A 13,575-nucleotide genomic window follows, 5' to 3' on the forward strand; every position below is an offset into this window, starting at 1 on the left:
CATCACTTGAAAAGATAGCATCACCAGAGAAGAAGTGTTACGTAGGACTGGGCAGAGGCACGTACAGCATGTTATGACAAAGACATGATGGAGACTGAGAAGATATGAATTTCATCTCCTGGACAAGTGCTCCACCAGATAGCTGTTAAATAGACACACCAGATGAGAAAAGAAGTCCAGGCCAAAGAAGTCCTGACAAAGTAACTTTAGAGAGGATCTTTAAGGGTGGAATTCCATCTCGGCTGCAGCAAAACAGATTGCAGTGCATCAGGACCAGTGGATGAATCTTGCACCCATTATCTTGCATGGACCAGACAAAATAAGTCTAGGTGTTCATGCGGCATGTGTTTCACATAGCAAGCGCTAAAGGCCGCAATTTATTACAACATGGAGATTTTGAGTTCAATTGCATTTAATAACTCAGTTGAAACTTTATTGCTGGAACAGCACAGCAGGTCAGGCAGCATCCAGGGAACAGGAGATTCGACGTTTCGGGCACAGGCCCTTCTTCAGGAATGAGCAGAGAGTGTTCAGCAGGAGAAGATAAAAGGTAGGGAGGAGGGACTTGGAGGAGGGGAGTTGGAAATGTGATAGGTGGAAATGTGATAACCTATCACATTTCCAACTCCCCTCCTCCAAGTCCCTCCTCCCTACCTTTTATCTTCTCCTGCTGAACACTCTCTGCTCATTCCTGAAGAAGGGCCTGTGCCCGAAACGTCGAATCTCCTGTTCCCTGGATGCTGCCTGACCTGCTGTGCTGTTCCAGCAATAAAGTTTCAACTTTGATCTCCAGCATCTGCAGACCTCACTTTCTCCTTTAATAACTCAGTCTCAAGTACTTGCATTTTTCTTTAATTATGTACATCAAACATTAAATTAGCAATCTTGCACATTTCACATAATTCATGTTGTGCAGTAGGCTTTGAGCATGATTACAGGAGTTGAGGCAAATTGACATGAGGCAATAAGGTTATTAAAATGTTCCCACTCCCTGCTTCCTTTCCTGAAACCTCATTGTGATCAAGTGCTGGGGTGAATAACAACTGGCATGAGCAGCATTGGAAGTCATTTTTTTAAAAAAACATGGATTATAAGTGTACTAGCACTCCTGAACCATCAGGACACACTTCTATGATATTGGAGCTCCAACTTTGGATTGAATCTCGATCTTGAACAGGAATGTAAATCTAGGGGTTGGTAATAGAAAAAGGCTGAGTTTAGATTCCCTACAGTGTGGAAACAGGCCCTTCAGCCCAACAAGTCCACACCAACCCTCCAAAGAGTAACCCACCCAGACTGACTTCCTTCTGACTAATACACCTAACGCTATGGGCAATTTAGCATGGCCAATTCTCCTGACCTGCAAATCTTTGGACTGTGGGAGGAAACCCACACAGACAGGGGGAGAATGTGCAAATTCCACACAGACAGCTGCCTGAGGCTGAAATCGAACTGGAACCCTGGTGCTGTGAGGCAGCAGTGCTAACCACTAATCCACTGTGCCACCTGAGTTGAGGAGGGGGAGAGGCCACAACTTGGAGATCCGGAGAAAACACAACTTGGAGGTGAAGAGGTGGCAAGGCATTGCAATTAGGAAATTAGGAAAGGGAAAAAGACCACAACCAAGACGTTGTGAAGGATGAAAAGCCACATTGGAAAGCAGCTGAGGTGCCAATTAGGGTTCTGGAAGCAAAATTAAAACAGCTCTCAGAATGTTCAGTAAGCTTACAGACCCCATTATTTTACCCATGTTAAATCAAAATTGCATTAAACAGGCGGCTTTAACCAAGGACTTGTTGTACACATTTTTAATGTGCTGTGTCTTAACTAGATTACAGTGTACATGTGTCGACTGCAATAAATTTAGCACTTCTTCTACTGCATTCCAAAATGAAATTACAACCTAGTGAACAATGCCTAAAAATAATCCTTTCTTTCTCCTCTTGTCTTTTTGATACATTTGTCACTGCGTAGTGCATAAGGTTATGGTCAGTTCTCTAAGGGAATGTTAACTAGCATTGCATGTTACTCATTTGATGTCACATTACATAAAGCAAAAAGCCATAATCTAGGGCACATGTTGATCAGTAACATCCGTTTGTTTTAAAGTGAAACTATTCAAGTGAACACTTTCATTTGTGTGATGTAAACTAAATGATTGCTCTGTTCATTCATGCCAACGAGGAGGTAAGATTTAAATTATATGTATTTGGTTTTACAGATGATAAGACTTGAACGGACAGTCAAGCAGCTTGAGGAAGAAAGGGTCCGACTGCAGGAGCACTGTAATGAATTGGTGGAAGAAAATGGGCAGCTTCACGCACGACTGGAAGTTGAGAATTTATCAGTGCAAAATCAACAAAATATTATGGCAATGGAGGTCATTAAGAGAGTTATTAGGTTTTTGACAATTAGGCCTTTGACATAAAAATATAAAGGGAAAACATCCTTTCTATTGTCGTTCATGCTTTGGACCTTTCAACCAGTTTCTACCGAAACTCATTTTACTCAGGAACTGTACTTGTGAGACAAACAGAAGAGTCGACTTGTAATTCAACAAAATTTTATTCACAAAATACAAAAGAAAGGAAAGAGGCACTATAGCTTTATAGTGACCAAAGCCCTGCTCTTTTGTGATAAAAATCAATTATTGTACCAGTTGCAATGTTAGGTGGTTGTCGCAATCTTTATGTAAACTACTACTGGCTACCAGCTACTACATGCAGTCATTCTCTATTTAAGTAGTACTAGGTTTTTTCACATTAGTAAACAACTTCACATTTTCCAACATTCAGCTCTATCTGCCAAATTTTTGCCTAGGAGCTCAATCTATCAATATCCATCTGCAACTTCTTTGCATCCTCTTCATAATTTACCTTTCTACCTATCTTTATGCCATCAGTAAATTACCATGACTTCACTCCCCTGATCTAAGCCATTGATGTAAGTTGTAAAGAACTGAGGCCCAGCACAGACCCCTGGGGACTCCACTTGTTCACATTCTGTCTCTCAGAAAATGACTCATTTGCATATACTGTTTTCTGCTAGCCGGCCAATCTTCTATCCATGCTAGTATGTTACCCTCTACACTTTGAACTCCTATTTAATACAGTAACCTTTTATGTGATACCTTGTCAAATATCTGGAAATCTAAGCACAGTGTATCCACAAGCTTCCTTTTATCCCAGCATGTTATTCCTTCAAGGAACTCCAGTAAGTTGGTTATGGGCGGCACAGTGGTTAGCACTGCTGCCTCACAGCGCTGGAGATCCGGGTTCAATTCCTGCCTCAGGCGACTGTCTGTGTGGAGTTTCTTCCAGTTTCCTCCCACAATCCAGAAAATGTGCAAGTTAGGTGAATTGGCCATGCTAAATTGCCTGTTGTGTTAGGTGAAGTGGTAAATGTAGGAGAATAGGTCTGGGTGGGCTACTCTTCAGAGGCGTCGGTGTGGACTTGTTGGGCCGAAGGGCCTGTTTACACACTGTAAATAATCTAATCTAAATATGCTTTCCCTTTCTCAAAACTAGGCTGACTCTTCCTGATTACCTTGGGTTTTTTTTTAAGTGCTCAGCTATAATCTCCTTAATGATCAAGTTTAACACCTTCCCCGTGACAGGCACCAATCTTGCTTTTCCACGGCTTCCTGCTTGCTGCCACCCTGTTTTCTTGAATTTGAGAAGTTATATTTGCTACTTTCAAGTCTAATGGGACTTTCCAGAATCTAGCAACTTTGGTGAATTTAAATCAATACACCTCTGTTAAAATGAGTATAGTGGCCATCGCTAAGGGGAAGATGCTGGGAAGTTGAAAAATCTGAAGGCAGATAAATCACCCAAACCAAATGGATTACAACCCAGAATTCTGAAGGAGGTACTAAGGAGATGGTAGAGACATTGGTAGTGATCTTTCAGGAATCACTAGAGTCAGGGAGGGTTCCAGAGGTTAGAAAGTAGCTAACCTAACACCCCTGTTGAAGAAGGGAGGAAGATAGAACACAGGAAACTATAGGTTAGCTTGCCTGACCTAGGTCATTGGTAAGATTTTAGAATTCAGTATTAAGAATGAGATTGCGGATTATTTGGAAGTGCATAGTAAAATAGGATGGACTAAGTATGGCTTTGTCAACGGGAGCTCATGCCCGACTACTATGTTACAATTCTTGAGGAGGTAGCAAGCAAATTAGACAAAGGAGATCCAGTAGATGTAATCTATTTGGATTTCCAGAAGGCCTTTGATAAGGGGCCGTATAGTAGGCTGCTAAATAAGATAAGACCCCATGATGTCAGGGACAAGGTACTAGCATGGATAGAGGATTAGCTTACTGACAGAAGACAGACAATAGGGATAATGGCTTCAGAAATCTTATGAAGGCAAATGCAATGTTGGTATTCATTTCAAGAGGGCTAGAAAACAACACCAGATTTGTACAGAGTAAGGCTCTGGTCAGACCACATTTAGAATATTGTGGGTAGTTTTGGGCCCCACATTTAAAGAAAGATGTGCTGGTGTTGGAGGGAGTCCACAGGAGGTTTACAAGAATGATCCTGGAGATGAAGGGTTTACCAAATGAGGGTCAGTTGGGAAATCTGGATCTGTACTCAGTGGAGTTTGGAAGGATGTAGGGAGATCTGATTGAAACTTACGGCATACTGAGATGCTTGCATAGAGTGTACATGGAGAAGATATTTCTAATAGTAGGAGAGTCTAGTACCTTGGGTGGCACAGCCTCAAGGTGAAAGGATGACCTTTTATAACTAAGATGAGGAGTAATATCTGGTTCTGGTGACTCTGTGGAACTCATTGCCATAGAGTGCTGTGAAGGCCAGGCCAATGAAGTATTTAGGACAGAGATAGATAGTTCTTGATTAGTAACCAGGTTTTTTAATAAACAAAATTATTGTTTTATGATTGAAACACAACTTTTTCAATAAAGATACAATAATTGGTTAATAACAACAGGCAAGAATATAGAAGTGGAAATTTGTATCCTTCCAAATATCTCCCAAACAAATACACTAACACACTTATACTCACCCTTCAAAAAAGAGAAAACAAAACAGATTTCACTGCAAAAATTAGCTTTTTGAGAAAGTAAATACTTTGGTCAATGGATTATCTTGAAGGTAAAAAGATAAGTGTTGAAAGTTCCAAACATCAATTGTTTTAATATTCTAGCACATGTGTTCAGTTCACCAATCATGCACAGTTTTCTTTGAAATCTTACAGACACATACTTGCTAAGGGAACACAATATTGAGATGTTGCTTCAGTCACCTTCAAAAGAATAAATGTATTTCATCCTGAACTGAACAAGAGGGTTTTCACTTCAGAAATGGCAGAAATCAGCTGGACAGCTTGTTCTTAGCAGCTGAATTGAAGTAAAGCTTGCTTCTCAGCAAGCTTACCTCCAATTAAAACAGATAAAACAAGAGCATCTTAAGAAAAATGCTGTTTATAAAAGCTCCAGCAAAGCAAGTAGTTGTTAGCAATCATGTGACTTATAGGAAACTTTATTTTGGAAAAGCTCCAGTGACAACAGTAAACTTTCAATTAAGTTTATTGAAGATTTATTAGACCACTGCCTGGAATGGGGAAGTCAATTTATGAGGAAAGATTAATCAGACTAGGCTAGTATCTGCTGGGATTTAGCAGCATAAGAGGCAGCTTGATTGAAAGATATGAAATTCTCAATTTCTTGAGTATATGTAAAAAGAATGTTTACTCTTCTGAGTAGAACTAGAACCTATTTTAAAGAGACCACTCCAGAGTTTTTTCATTAATCTTGAAATAAATTCCTTTTCCCATAATCATTCAAAACTTAAGTCCTCCAAGCAATATTAAATTTAAAGCACCCATCTAACCTCATGTGACAGAGGGCTAGGAACCAGAAGAGAAGACTAATAGACAGTGAGGTGGAAACTAGAGACTGTAAGGAACATGTTCATGCAGTTAGCATTACCAAGGGGAAGAATAGGCAGAGAGCAAATGAATGCAAAGGAACTGGTGGTCTGAAGTGCATATGTTTTAGTGCAAAGAGTATAGTGGGTAAGGCAGATGAACTTAGGGCTTGGATTGGTGCCTGGGAGTATGAAGTTATTGCAGTCACAGAGACTTGGTTGAAAGAAAGGCATGATTGGCAACTAAATGTTCCACGATATAGATGCTTCAGACAAGACAGGGAGGGAAGTAAAAGGGGGGAGGAGTTGCATTGCTGGTTATGGATGATATCACGGCTGTGCTTAAGGAGGACACTATGGAGGACTTGAGCAGTGAGGCTTCATGGGTAGAGCTGAGAAATAAGAAGGGTGCAGTTACATTGTTGGGGTTGTACTACAGGCCTCCCAACAGTGAGCGTGAGGTAGAAGAACAAATAGGTAAACAGATTATGGAAAGATGTCGAAGCAACAGGGTGGTGGCAATGCGAGATTTTAATTTTCCCAACATTGACTGGGATACACTTAGTGTCAGAGGTCTGGTTGGGGCAGAATCTGTAAGGAGCATCCCAGAAATCTTTCTGGAGCAGTATGTCATTAGTCTAACTAGGGAAGGGACCATATTGGAACAGGTGTTGGGTAATGAGCCAGGCCAGGTGGTAGAAGTTGCAGCGAGGGATTTATTTGGGAATAGTGACCACAATCCTGTAAGTTTTAGAATACTTGTAGACAAAGATGAGAGTGGTCCTAAGGGAAGAGTACTAAACTGGGCCAAGGCCAATTATATCAAAATTCGGCAGGAGTTGGGAAATGTGGATTTGGGGCAGCTATTTGAAGGGAAGCACACATTTGATATGTTGGAGGCTTTCAAAGATAGTTTGAAGATAGTGCAGGATAGGCATATCCCTTTGAAAACAAGGTATAGGAAAGGCAAGATTCGTGAATCGCGGATGACAGGAGATATTGTGCAACTAGCCAAGAGGAAAAGGGAAGGGTACAGGCAGCTAAGAACAGAACAGGCTTTGGAAGAATATCGGGAGAGTAGGACCAATCTTAAACGAGGAATCAAGCAGGCTAAAAGGGGTCATGAAATAACCTTAGCAAGCAGTTAAGGAGAATCCCAAGGCCTTTTATTCATATATAAGAAGCAAAAGGGTAACTAGAGAAAGGGCTGGTCCACTGAAGGATAAGGAAGTTTGTGTCGAACCTGAGAAAATGGGTGAGATTCTCAATGATTACTTTGCATCAGTGTTCACTGAGGGGAGGGACATAATGAATGTTGAAATTAGAGATGGAAGTTTGTTTACTCTGGATCACATTGACATTAGGAGGGAAAATGTGTTGGGTAGGCTAAAGGATATTAAGGTGGACAAATCCCTAGGACTGGATTGGATCTATCCCAGATTGCTGGGGGAGACAAGAGAGGAAATAGCTGGGACCCTGACAGGTATCTTTGTAGCATTCTTAAACACAGGTGCAGTGCCGGAGGACTAAAGAGTTGCTAATGTTGTCCCCCTGTTCAAGAAGGGTAGTAGGGATATTCCAGGCAACTACAGACCAGTGAGCCTGACATCAGTAGTGGGAAAATTGCTGGAGAAGGTACTGAGGGATAAGATCTATTTATATTTGGAAGAGAATTGGCTTATCAGTGTTAGGCAACGTGGTTTTGTGCAGGGGAGATTGTGCCTTACCAACTTAATAAAGTTCTTTGAGGAAGTGACCAAGTTGATAGATGAAGGAAGGGCTGTAGACATCATATACATGGACTTTAGTAAGGTGTTTGATAAGGTTCCCCATGGTAAACCAAAGGAGAAAGTGAAATCACATGATGTGCAGGGTGTTCTAGGTAGGTGGATAAAGAACTGGTTGAGCAACAGGAGACAGAGAGTAGTCGTTAATGGGAGTTTTTCGAAATGGAGAAAGGTGACCAGTGGTGTTCCACAGGGATCAATACTGGGGCTACTGTTATTTGTGATATGCATAAATGATCTGGAAGAGGGCATTAGTGGTCTGATCAGTAAGTTTGCACATGACACTAAGATTGGTGGAGTAGCAGAGAGCAGAGGGGACTGTCAAAGAATACAGGAGAATATAGATAGACTGGAGAGTTGGATGGAGAAGTGGCAGATGGAGTTCAATCCGGGAAAATGTGAGGTGATGCATTTTGGGAAGTCTAATTCTAGAGCGAATTATACAGTAAACTGAAGAGCCTTGGGAAATGTTGATGAGCAGTGAGATCTGAGAGTTCAGGTCCATTGTATCCTGAGGTGGCTGCACAGGTGGATGGAGTGGTCAAGAAGGCATATGGTATGCTTGCCTTAATCGGACGGGGTATTGAATATAAGAGCTGGCAGGTCATGTTAAAATTGTATAAGATTTTGGTTCGGCCGCGTTTAGAATACTGTGTACAATTCTGGTCGCCACATTACCAAAAGGATGTGGATGGGTTGGAGACGGTGCAGAGAAGACTTATGAGCATGATGCTGGTATGGAAGGTAATAGCTATGAAGAGAGATTGAGTAGGTTAGGATTGTTTTCATTAGAAAAAAGGAGATTGAGGTGGGACCTGATTGAGATCTACAAAATCATCGAGGATACAGACAGATGGATAGAGATAAGCTTTTTACCAGGGTGAGGGATTCAATAACAAGAGGTCATGCATTCAAGGTGAGAGGAGAAATGTTTAAGGGGGACACGCAGAAAGTACTTTACACAGAGGGTGTTAGGTGCCTGGAATGCGTTGCCAGCAGAGGTAGTAGAGGCAGGCACAGTAGATTCATTTAAGGTGCGTCTGGAGATTTGCATGAGCAGGTGGGGAGCAGAGGATACAGATCCTGAGGAATTGGGCAATAGGTTTACACAGTAGATTTTGATCGGCTCAGGCTTGGAGGGCCAAAGGGCCTGTTCCTGGGCTGTAAATTTTCTTTGTTGTTCTCTTCTTTGTTGTATAATAAAACATAGGATGGTAGGGAAGAAGTGACAGAACTTTAAGGAGATATTTCATTCAGAAAGGAAGGATCCACAAGGAGGATGAACCATCTGTGGCTGACTAAGGAAGTTAAGAATAGTTTCAGTTGAAATAACAAGTATGCCATGCTGCTAAGGTTTGCAGGAGGCCAAAAGATTGAGAAAATGTTAGAACTAACTACTGGTACCTAAATGTAACAACAAAGGGAAACACATGAGATAAAAATGTAAGATAAGATAAAAATTAGAAAATATAAAAACAATAAAAGTTTGTACAAGTAAATAAAGAAACGAATAGCTAAACATTGGTCCCTTGGAGGATGTGTCTGGGAAATTACTAAATGGAAAGAAGGAAATGACAGTTATTGTGTAGGGAGACTTAGAACTGTGCAGATCAGAGGGATGAGAGTGTTCTTGTCAAGAACAATAAAAACTGGCATGTAGGTTCAGCAAACAATGAAAAAGGAAAAGGGAATGTTGGGCTGAAGTGCAACGGGGTTAGGGTATAAAATTAAGGAAGTCTTGTTACCTCTTTTTGTGGCATCTGTGAGACTTAACTTGAGTACAGTTTTATAGGTATTCATCAGGTACCAGAGTCCAATGTAGCAATGGTTTATGCAAGCTAACTCCATTCAAGATGAGTGCCACCTATTGGTTAGGGATCCTCACAAGGCATTCAAACTGTACATCTGAAATTGGCATTGAATCAAATAAACCTTTCTGAGAATGTTACCTTCCCTTAACAGTCGATGGTGTTGCTATGGCAATGTTACTGTGAATTTCTGTATGAAGAATATTTGTGGGGATCACAATTGATCAGAAGCTCAACTGAATCATCCACAGAAATATTCTAGCTGTGAGAGCAGGTCAGAAGCTTGCTATCCTGTTGCAAGTAACTCACCTGATTCCTGGAAGGAACATAGAAAAATATGTCAAGAGTAGAATGGAATACATTCCACATACCAAAATTTGTGCATTTCCAGGAGTTTGACAATGCCCTAGATACTTGATCAGCAATCTATCCCTTCCATTCGACATGTAATGTGCAGTTGTTGCCATACTTGCTGTCTACGAGAAACTCTGACATAACATCAAGGCTTCAGTGGCAGTATGGCCCATATCTGCGAACTGCACTCCAAGAAAGATAGCGGAAAGATAGCGGTAATTCTTTGGAGCGCTGCTCCTTCATCAGGTGATTGTGGAGAGTAAGACACAGAATTTATAGCAAAAGTTTACGGTGTGATGTAACTGAAATTATATATTGAAAAAGACCCGAATTGTTTGTTAAGTCTCTCATCTTTTAGAATGACCATGTTGGTATCAGTTCTACCTTATCTGGACCAACATGACACCAATTGTTAAAGTGCACTTGAGAATGTAACTTCTAAAAAATTTTTTTACATTGAAAGAACTGATACCAACATGGTCATTCTCAAAGATGACAAACTCACAAACAATTCAGGTCTTTTTCAATATATAATTTCAGTTACGTCACACTGGGAACTTTTGCTATAAATTCTGTGTCTTACAATTTTACTCTCCACAATCACCTGATGAAGGAGCAGCACTCCAAAAGCTGTTGGACTATAACCTGATGTTGTGTGATTTCTAACTTTGTGCACCCCAGTCCACCACCAGCATCTCCAAATCATCAGTAATTCTTTTTCAACTGAATAGCTGTATAGACTTATTCTCTTCTTTGTGCTTCAGTAATGTTTGGCAAATGAAATTACTCTGTCATTGTGGCAATAACTCAAGTATGATTGCCTAGCTAGGAAATTCTGTGTCATTGGCCATGAATTCTTTAGATCTTTGCATAGCTGATGAGCCTGAGCCTAGAACCACATTGCTAACCACACATTAGTCAGGTGTTTCAGGGAAGTAGAATGGGTTTGAGGCCTTGAGATTGCTGACATTCTCTCTCCAGTTCCATTTCCATACTAACTCTTATTTCCACATATTCTCAAAGAATTGTGTCCTTTCATATAGGAGTTTCCTTCAAGTCTATTTCTTCTGAATGATGGTCTCCCATACATTCACATCTAAGTTGGACTTCTTGAGGGAAACCATGCTTCTTTTGTTCTCTCATTTGAATGCCTTCCTTGAGCTAGGCAAAGGAGATCTACTTTAGCAGTTGTAACTCAGGCATCCTAAGTACATAGTCAGCTCGATGGAGTCTGTTTCAGATGATCATGGCCTCAATGTTGGTGTTATTTGATGCTTCTAGGACACTGGTGTTTGTATGTCCGTATTTCCATCTCAAATAGCGTTGGTGGTACTTCTCACAGGTCTTGAGGTGCCGACTGTTTTGGAGCCATATAGAAGAGTCAGAAGGATGACTGCCTTATAGAAACTTGGTATCAGCACAGATTTCACAGCCCTTGAAGACACTTAACCTTATGCATCTGAAGGTGGTGCTCAGAGATTAGATGCAGTGTTGAGTATCTGCAGCGATGTGAGCCTTAGATAAACGGTAGCTTCCGAGGTAAGGGAAGGCTCCACATTGGGGAGGACTTCTCCATTGATCTTAATGGAAGAATGGACCTAAATTTGACATGGGATGGGTTGATAAAAAGTTTCAGCCTTCATGGGGTTGAGGCTGAGACCAATTCTTGGTATGCTTCCATGAAGACATTAAGAAGATTTAAAGGTATGCTTCCATGAAGACATTAAGAAGATTTAAAGATTCTCTTCCGAGACATCAGAGATGATGTTGTCATCTGCATTATTGAAGTTAAACAAGCATGTAGTGTCATTTTATTCTTGGATTTCAATTGGTTGAGACTGAAAAGTTTTCTATCCATTCTGTAGACAATGTCAACACCAGTGGGAATCTTGTTCTTGACAAAGTGAAGAATGGTGATGATGAAGATGGAGAAAAGGGTGGGGGCGATAACAAATCCCTGCTTGACCTATATCTTGACCTCAAAGGATTTTGTCACTTAACTGTCAGTGAGGACCGTAGCTGACATCTGTTCATGGAGGAGACAGAGAAGGTTAATGAATTTCACTGGAGAGTCAGGCTTTGACAGCATCCACTATAGCACTCCCTGATTGACTGAATCAAAAGTTTTGATCAGATTAATGAAGGCCATGCAGAGTGGTTGATGTTGTTCCTGTATTTCCCTTGGAGTTGCTGAGCAGTGATTGTTATGTCCAGGATTTCCTGAGACTGGTTAAAGGCGCCTAGCGAGGATTCAGGGAATGATCTTCCTGGTAATAGAAAGGAAGGAAATTCTTTGGTAGCTCCACTGTCAAACTTTGTCTCCTTTCTTGAAGACGATGGTAGTAGTAGCATGTGTAGGATTGGCAGGGATGATGGGTTTGCTCTGCGCCTCCAATTTTGAAAATCTCCACTAGAATCCCATCTACTCCTACAGCTTTTCCATTATCCATCTATCTAATGGAGGCTTCAACGTATGCCACACTAGATGGGAGTCCAAGATCATCTTTGATGAGAAGTTGAGAAATTCCGCAAAGATTCTCATCGATTATTATTTCACAGTTTAAGAGTTCTTTGAAATGATCTCTCTATCGGAGGCTGATGTTTTCCCTGCCCCTCAAAAAGGTTCATCCTTACACCACACTGGTTTGCGGCCAAGGCTATTGGCTCTCCTTGGTGGCACAGAACAAACCCATGGAGACCTGCTTGGCAGCAAAAGTTTCAGCTCCTTACCTTTCTCAGTCCACCATTGTTTCTTGATTTCCCTCCTTCTTCTTTGTAACTCCACCTTCACTGTTTGATAAATTCAGTTTTTTGTGTCGCTGGTGATGTTGTTTTGCCAGGCATAGAGAGCTTTCCTCTTCTTGTCGATGAGATCTAGGATGGTATGGTCATTCGCATTGAATTTATGTTAGTGTTTTCTGGTCTTGTAGTCAATGGTTTCTTCATAGCATGAGATGAACTCTTTAGAGATTTTGTTGAAGACATTGTTGGTATTCACTAGTCTGCTTAGTTCATGGAGCCATTCAATGTTGAGCTTTTGTCTGAACTGTTCCTTCATCTTCAGCTGTGTTTGATGACATTCCATGGACATTGAGAAGCAAATGAGCCAATGGTTTGTCCAGCAAACATCTGCACTGATCACCGCTTTGGTAATGAGGACATTCTTTAGATCTTGGGATCAAACAGTGATGTAGTCGATCGTGTGCCAGTGCTTTGATCATAGATCTTTCAAGAAGTTTTGAACTTGTCTTTTTGTTAAAACAGTGTTTTGGTGATCACCAGCTGGTATTTCATGCATCTGGTTAGCAGCAGAATTCCATTGGTGTTGTAACTCCAGGCTCTTTTCTTTCGGATAGTGCCTTTCCACAGTTGGGCATCCTTTCCAACACTAGCGTTAAAGGATCCAAGGGGGATAATTTTATTTCCCTGAGAATGATGGTGAGTGTGGTGTCAGCTGAAATAGAAGCCTTCTTTGGATTCATCTGTAGCATCAAGAATTAGTGGATAGGCACTCACGATCATTGCTTGTTGGTCCATATCAAGTTTAGACGGAGAATCCTGAGGTAAATAATATTGTTAGGAGATCCCTAAAAACCCACAGATGCAATTAGTCTTCCAGAGTCCAAGACAGAGAGAGAGCAGTTGATAGTCAAAACCGTCTGTGATTCACAGTGCAGGGATGCAGGTGATAGGTCATGCTAAAATTAAAAACACTAAATATGTTGGGAG

The 13,575-nt window shown here is 41.0% G+C and overlaps 1 protein-coding gene across 6 annotated transcripts in view; it reads left to right on the plus strand.

The window, feature by feature from the left end:
* The window catches only part of LOC122558290 (polyamine-modulated factor 1-binding protein 1), a 488,574-nt gene that overhangs the window by 195,140 nt on the left and 279,859 nt on the right, over positions 1-13,575 (plus strand). For all 6 annotated transcript variants that reach the window (XM_043706693.1, XM_043706694.1, XM_043706696.1 and 3 more), the window contains one exon: positions 2,222-2,380. In XM_043706693.1, coding sequence (XP_043562628.1) covers positions 2,222-2,380 — 159 coding nt within the window. The remainder of the gene's footprint in view (positions 1-2,221; positions 2,381-13,575) is intronic.

The sequence above is a fragment of the Chiloscyllium plagiosum genome, chromosome 17 (genome assembly GCF_004010195.1).
Source record: "Chiloscyllium plagiosum isolate BGI_BamShark_2017 chromosome 17, ASM401019v2, whole genome shotgun sequence".
Lineage (NCBI taxonomy): Eukaryota > Metazoa > Chordata > Chondrichthyes > Orectolobiformes > Hemiscylliidae > Chiloscyllium > Chiloscyllium plagiosum.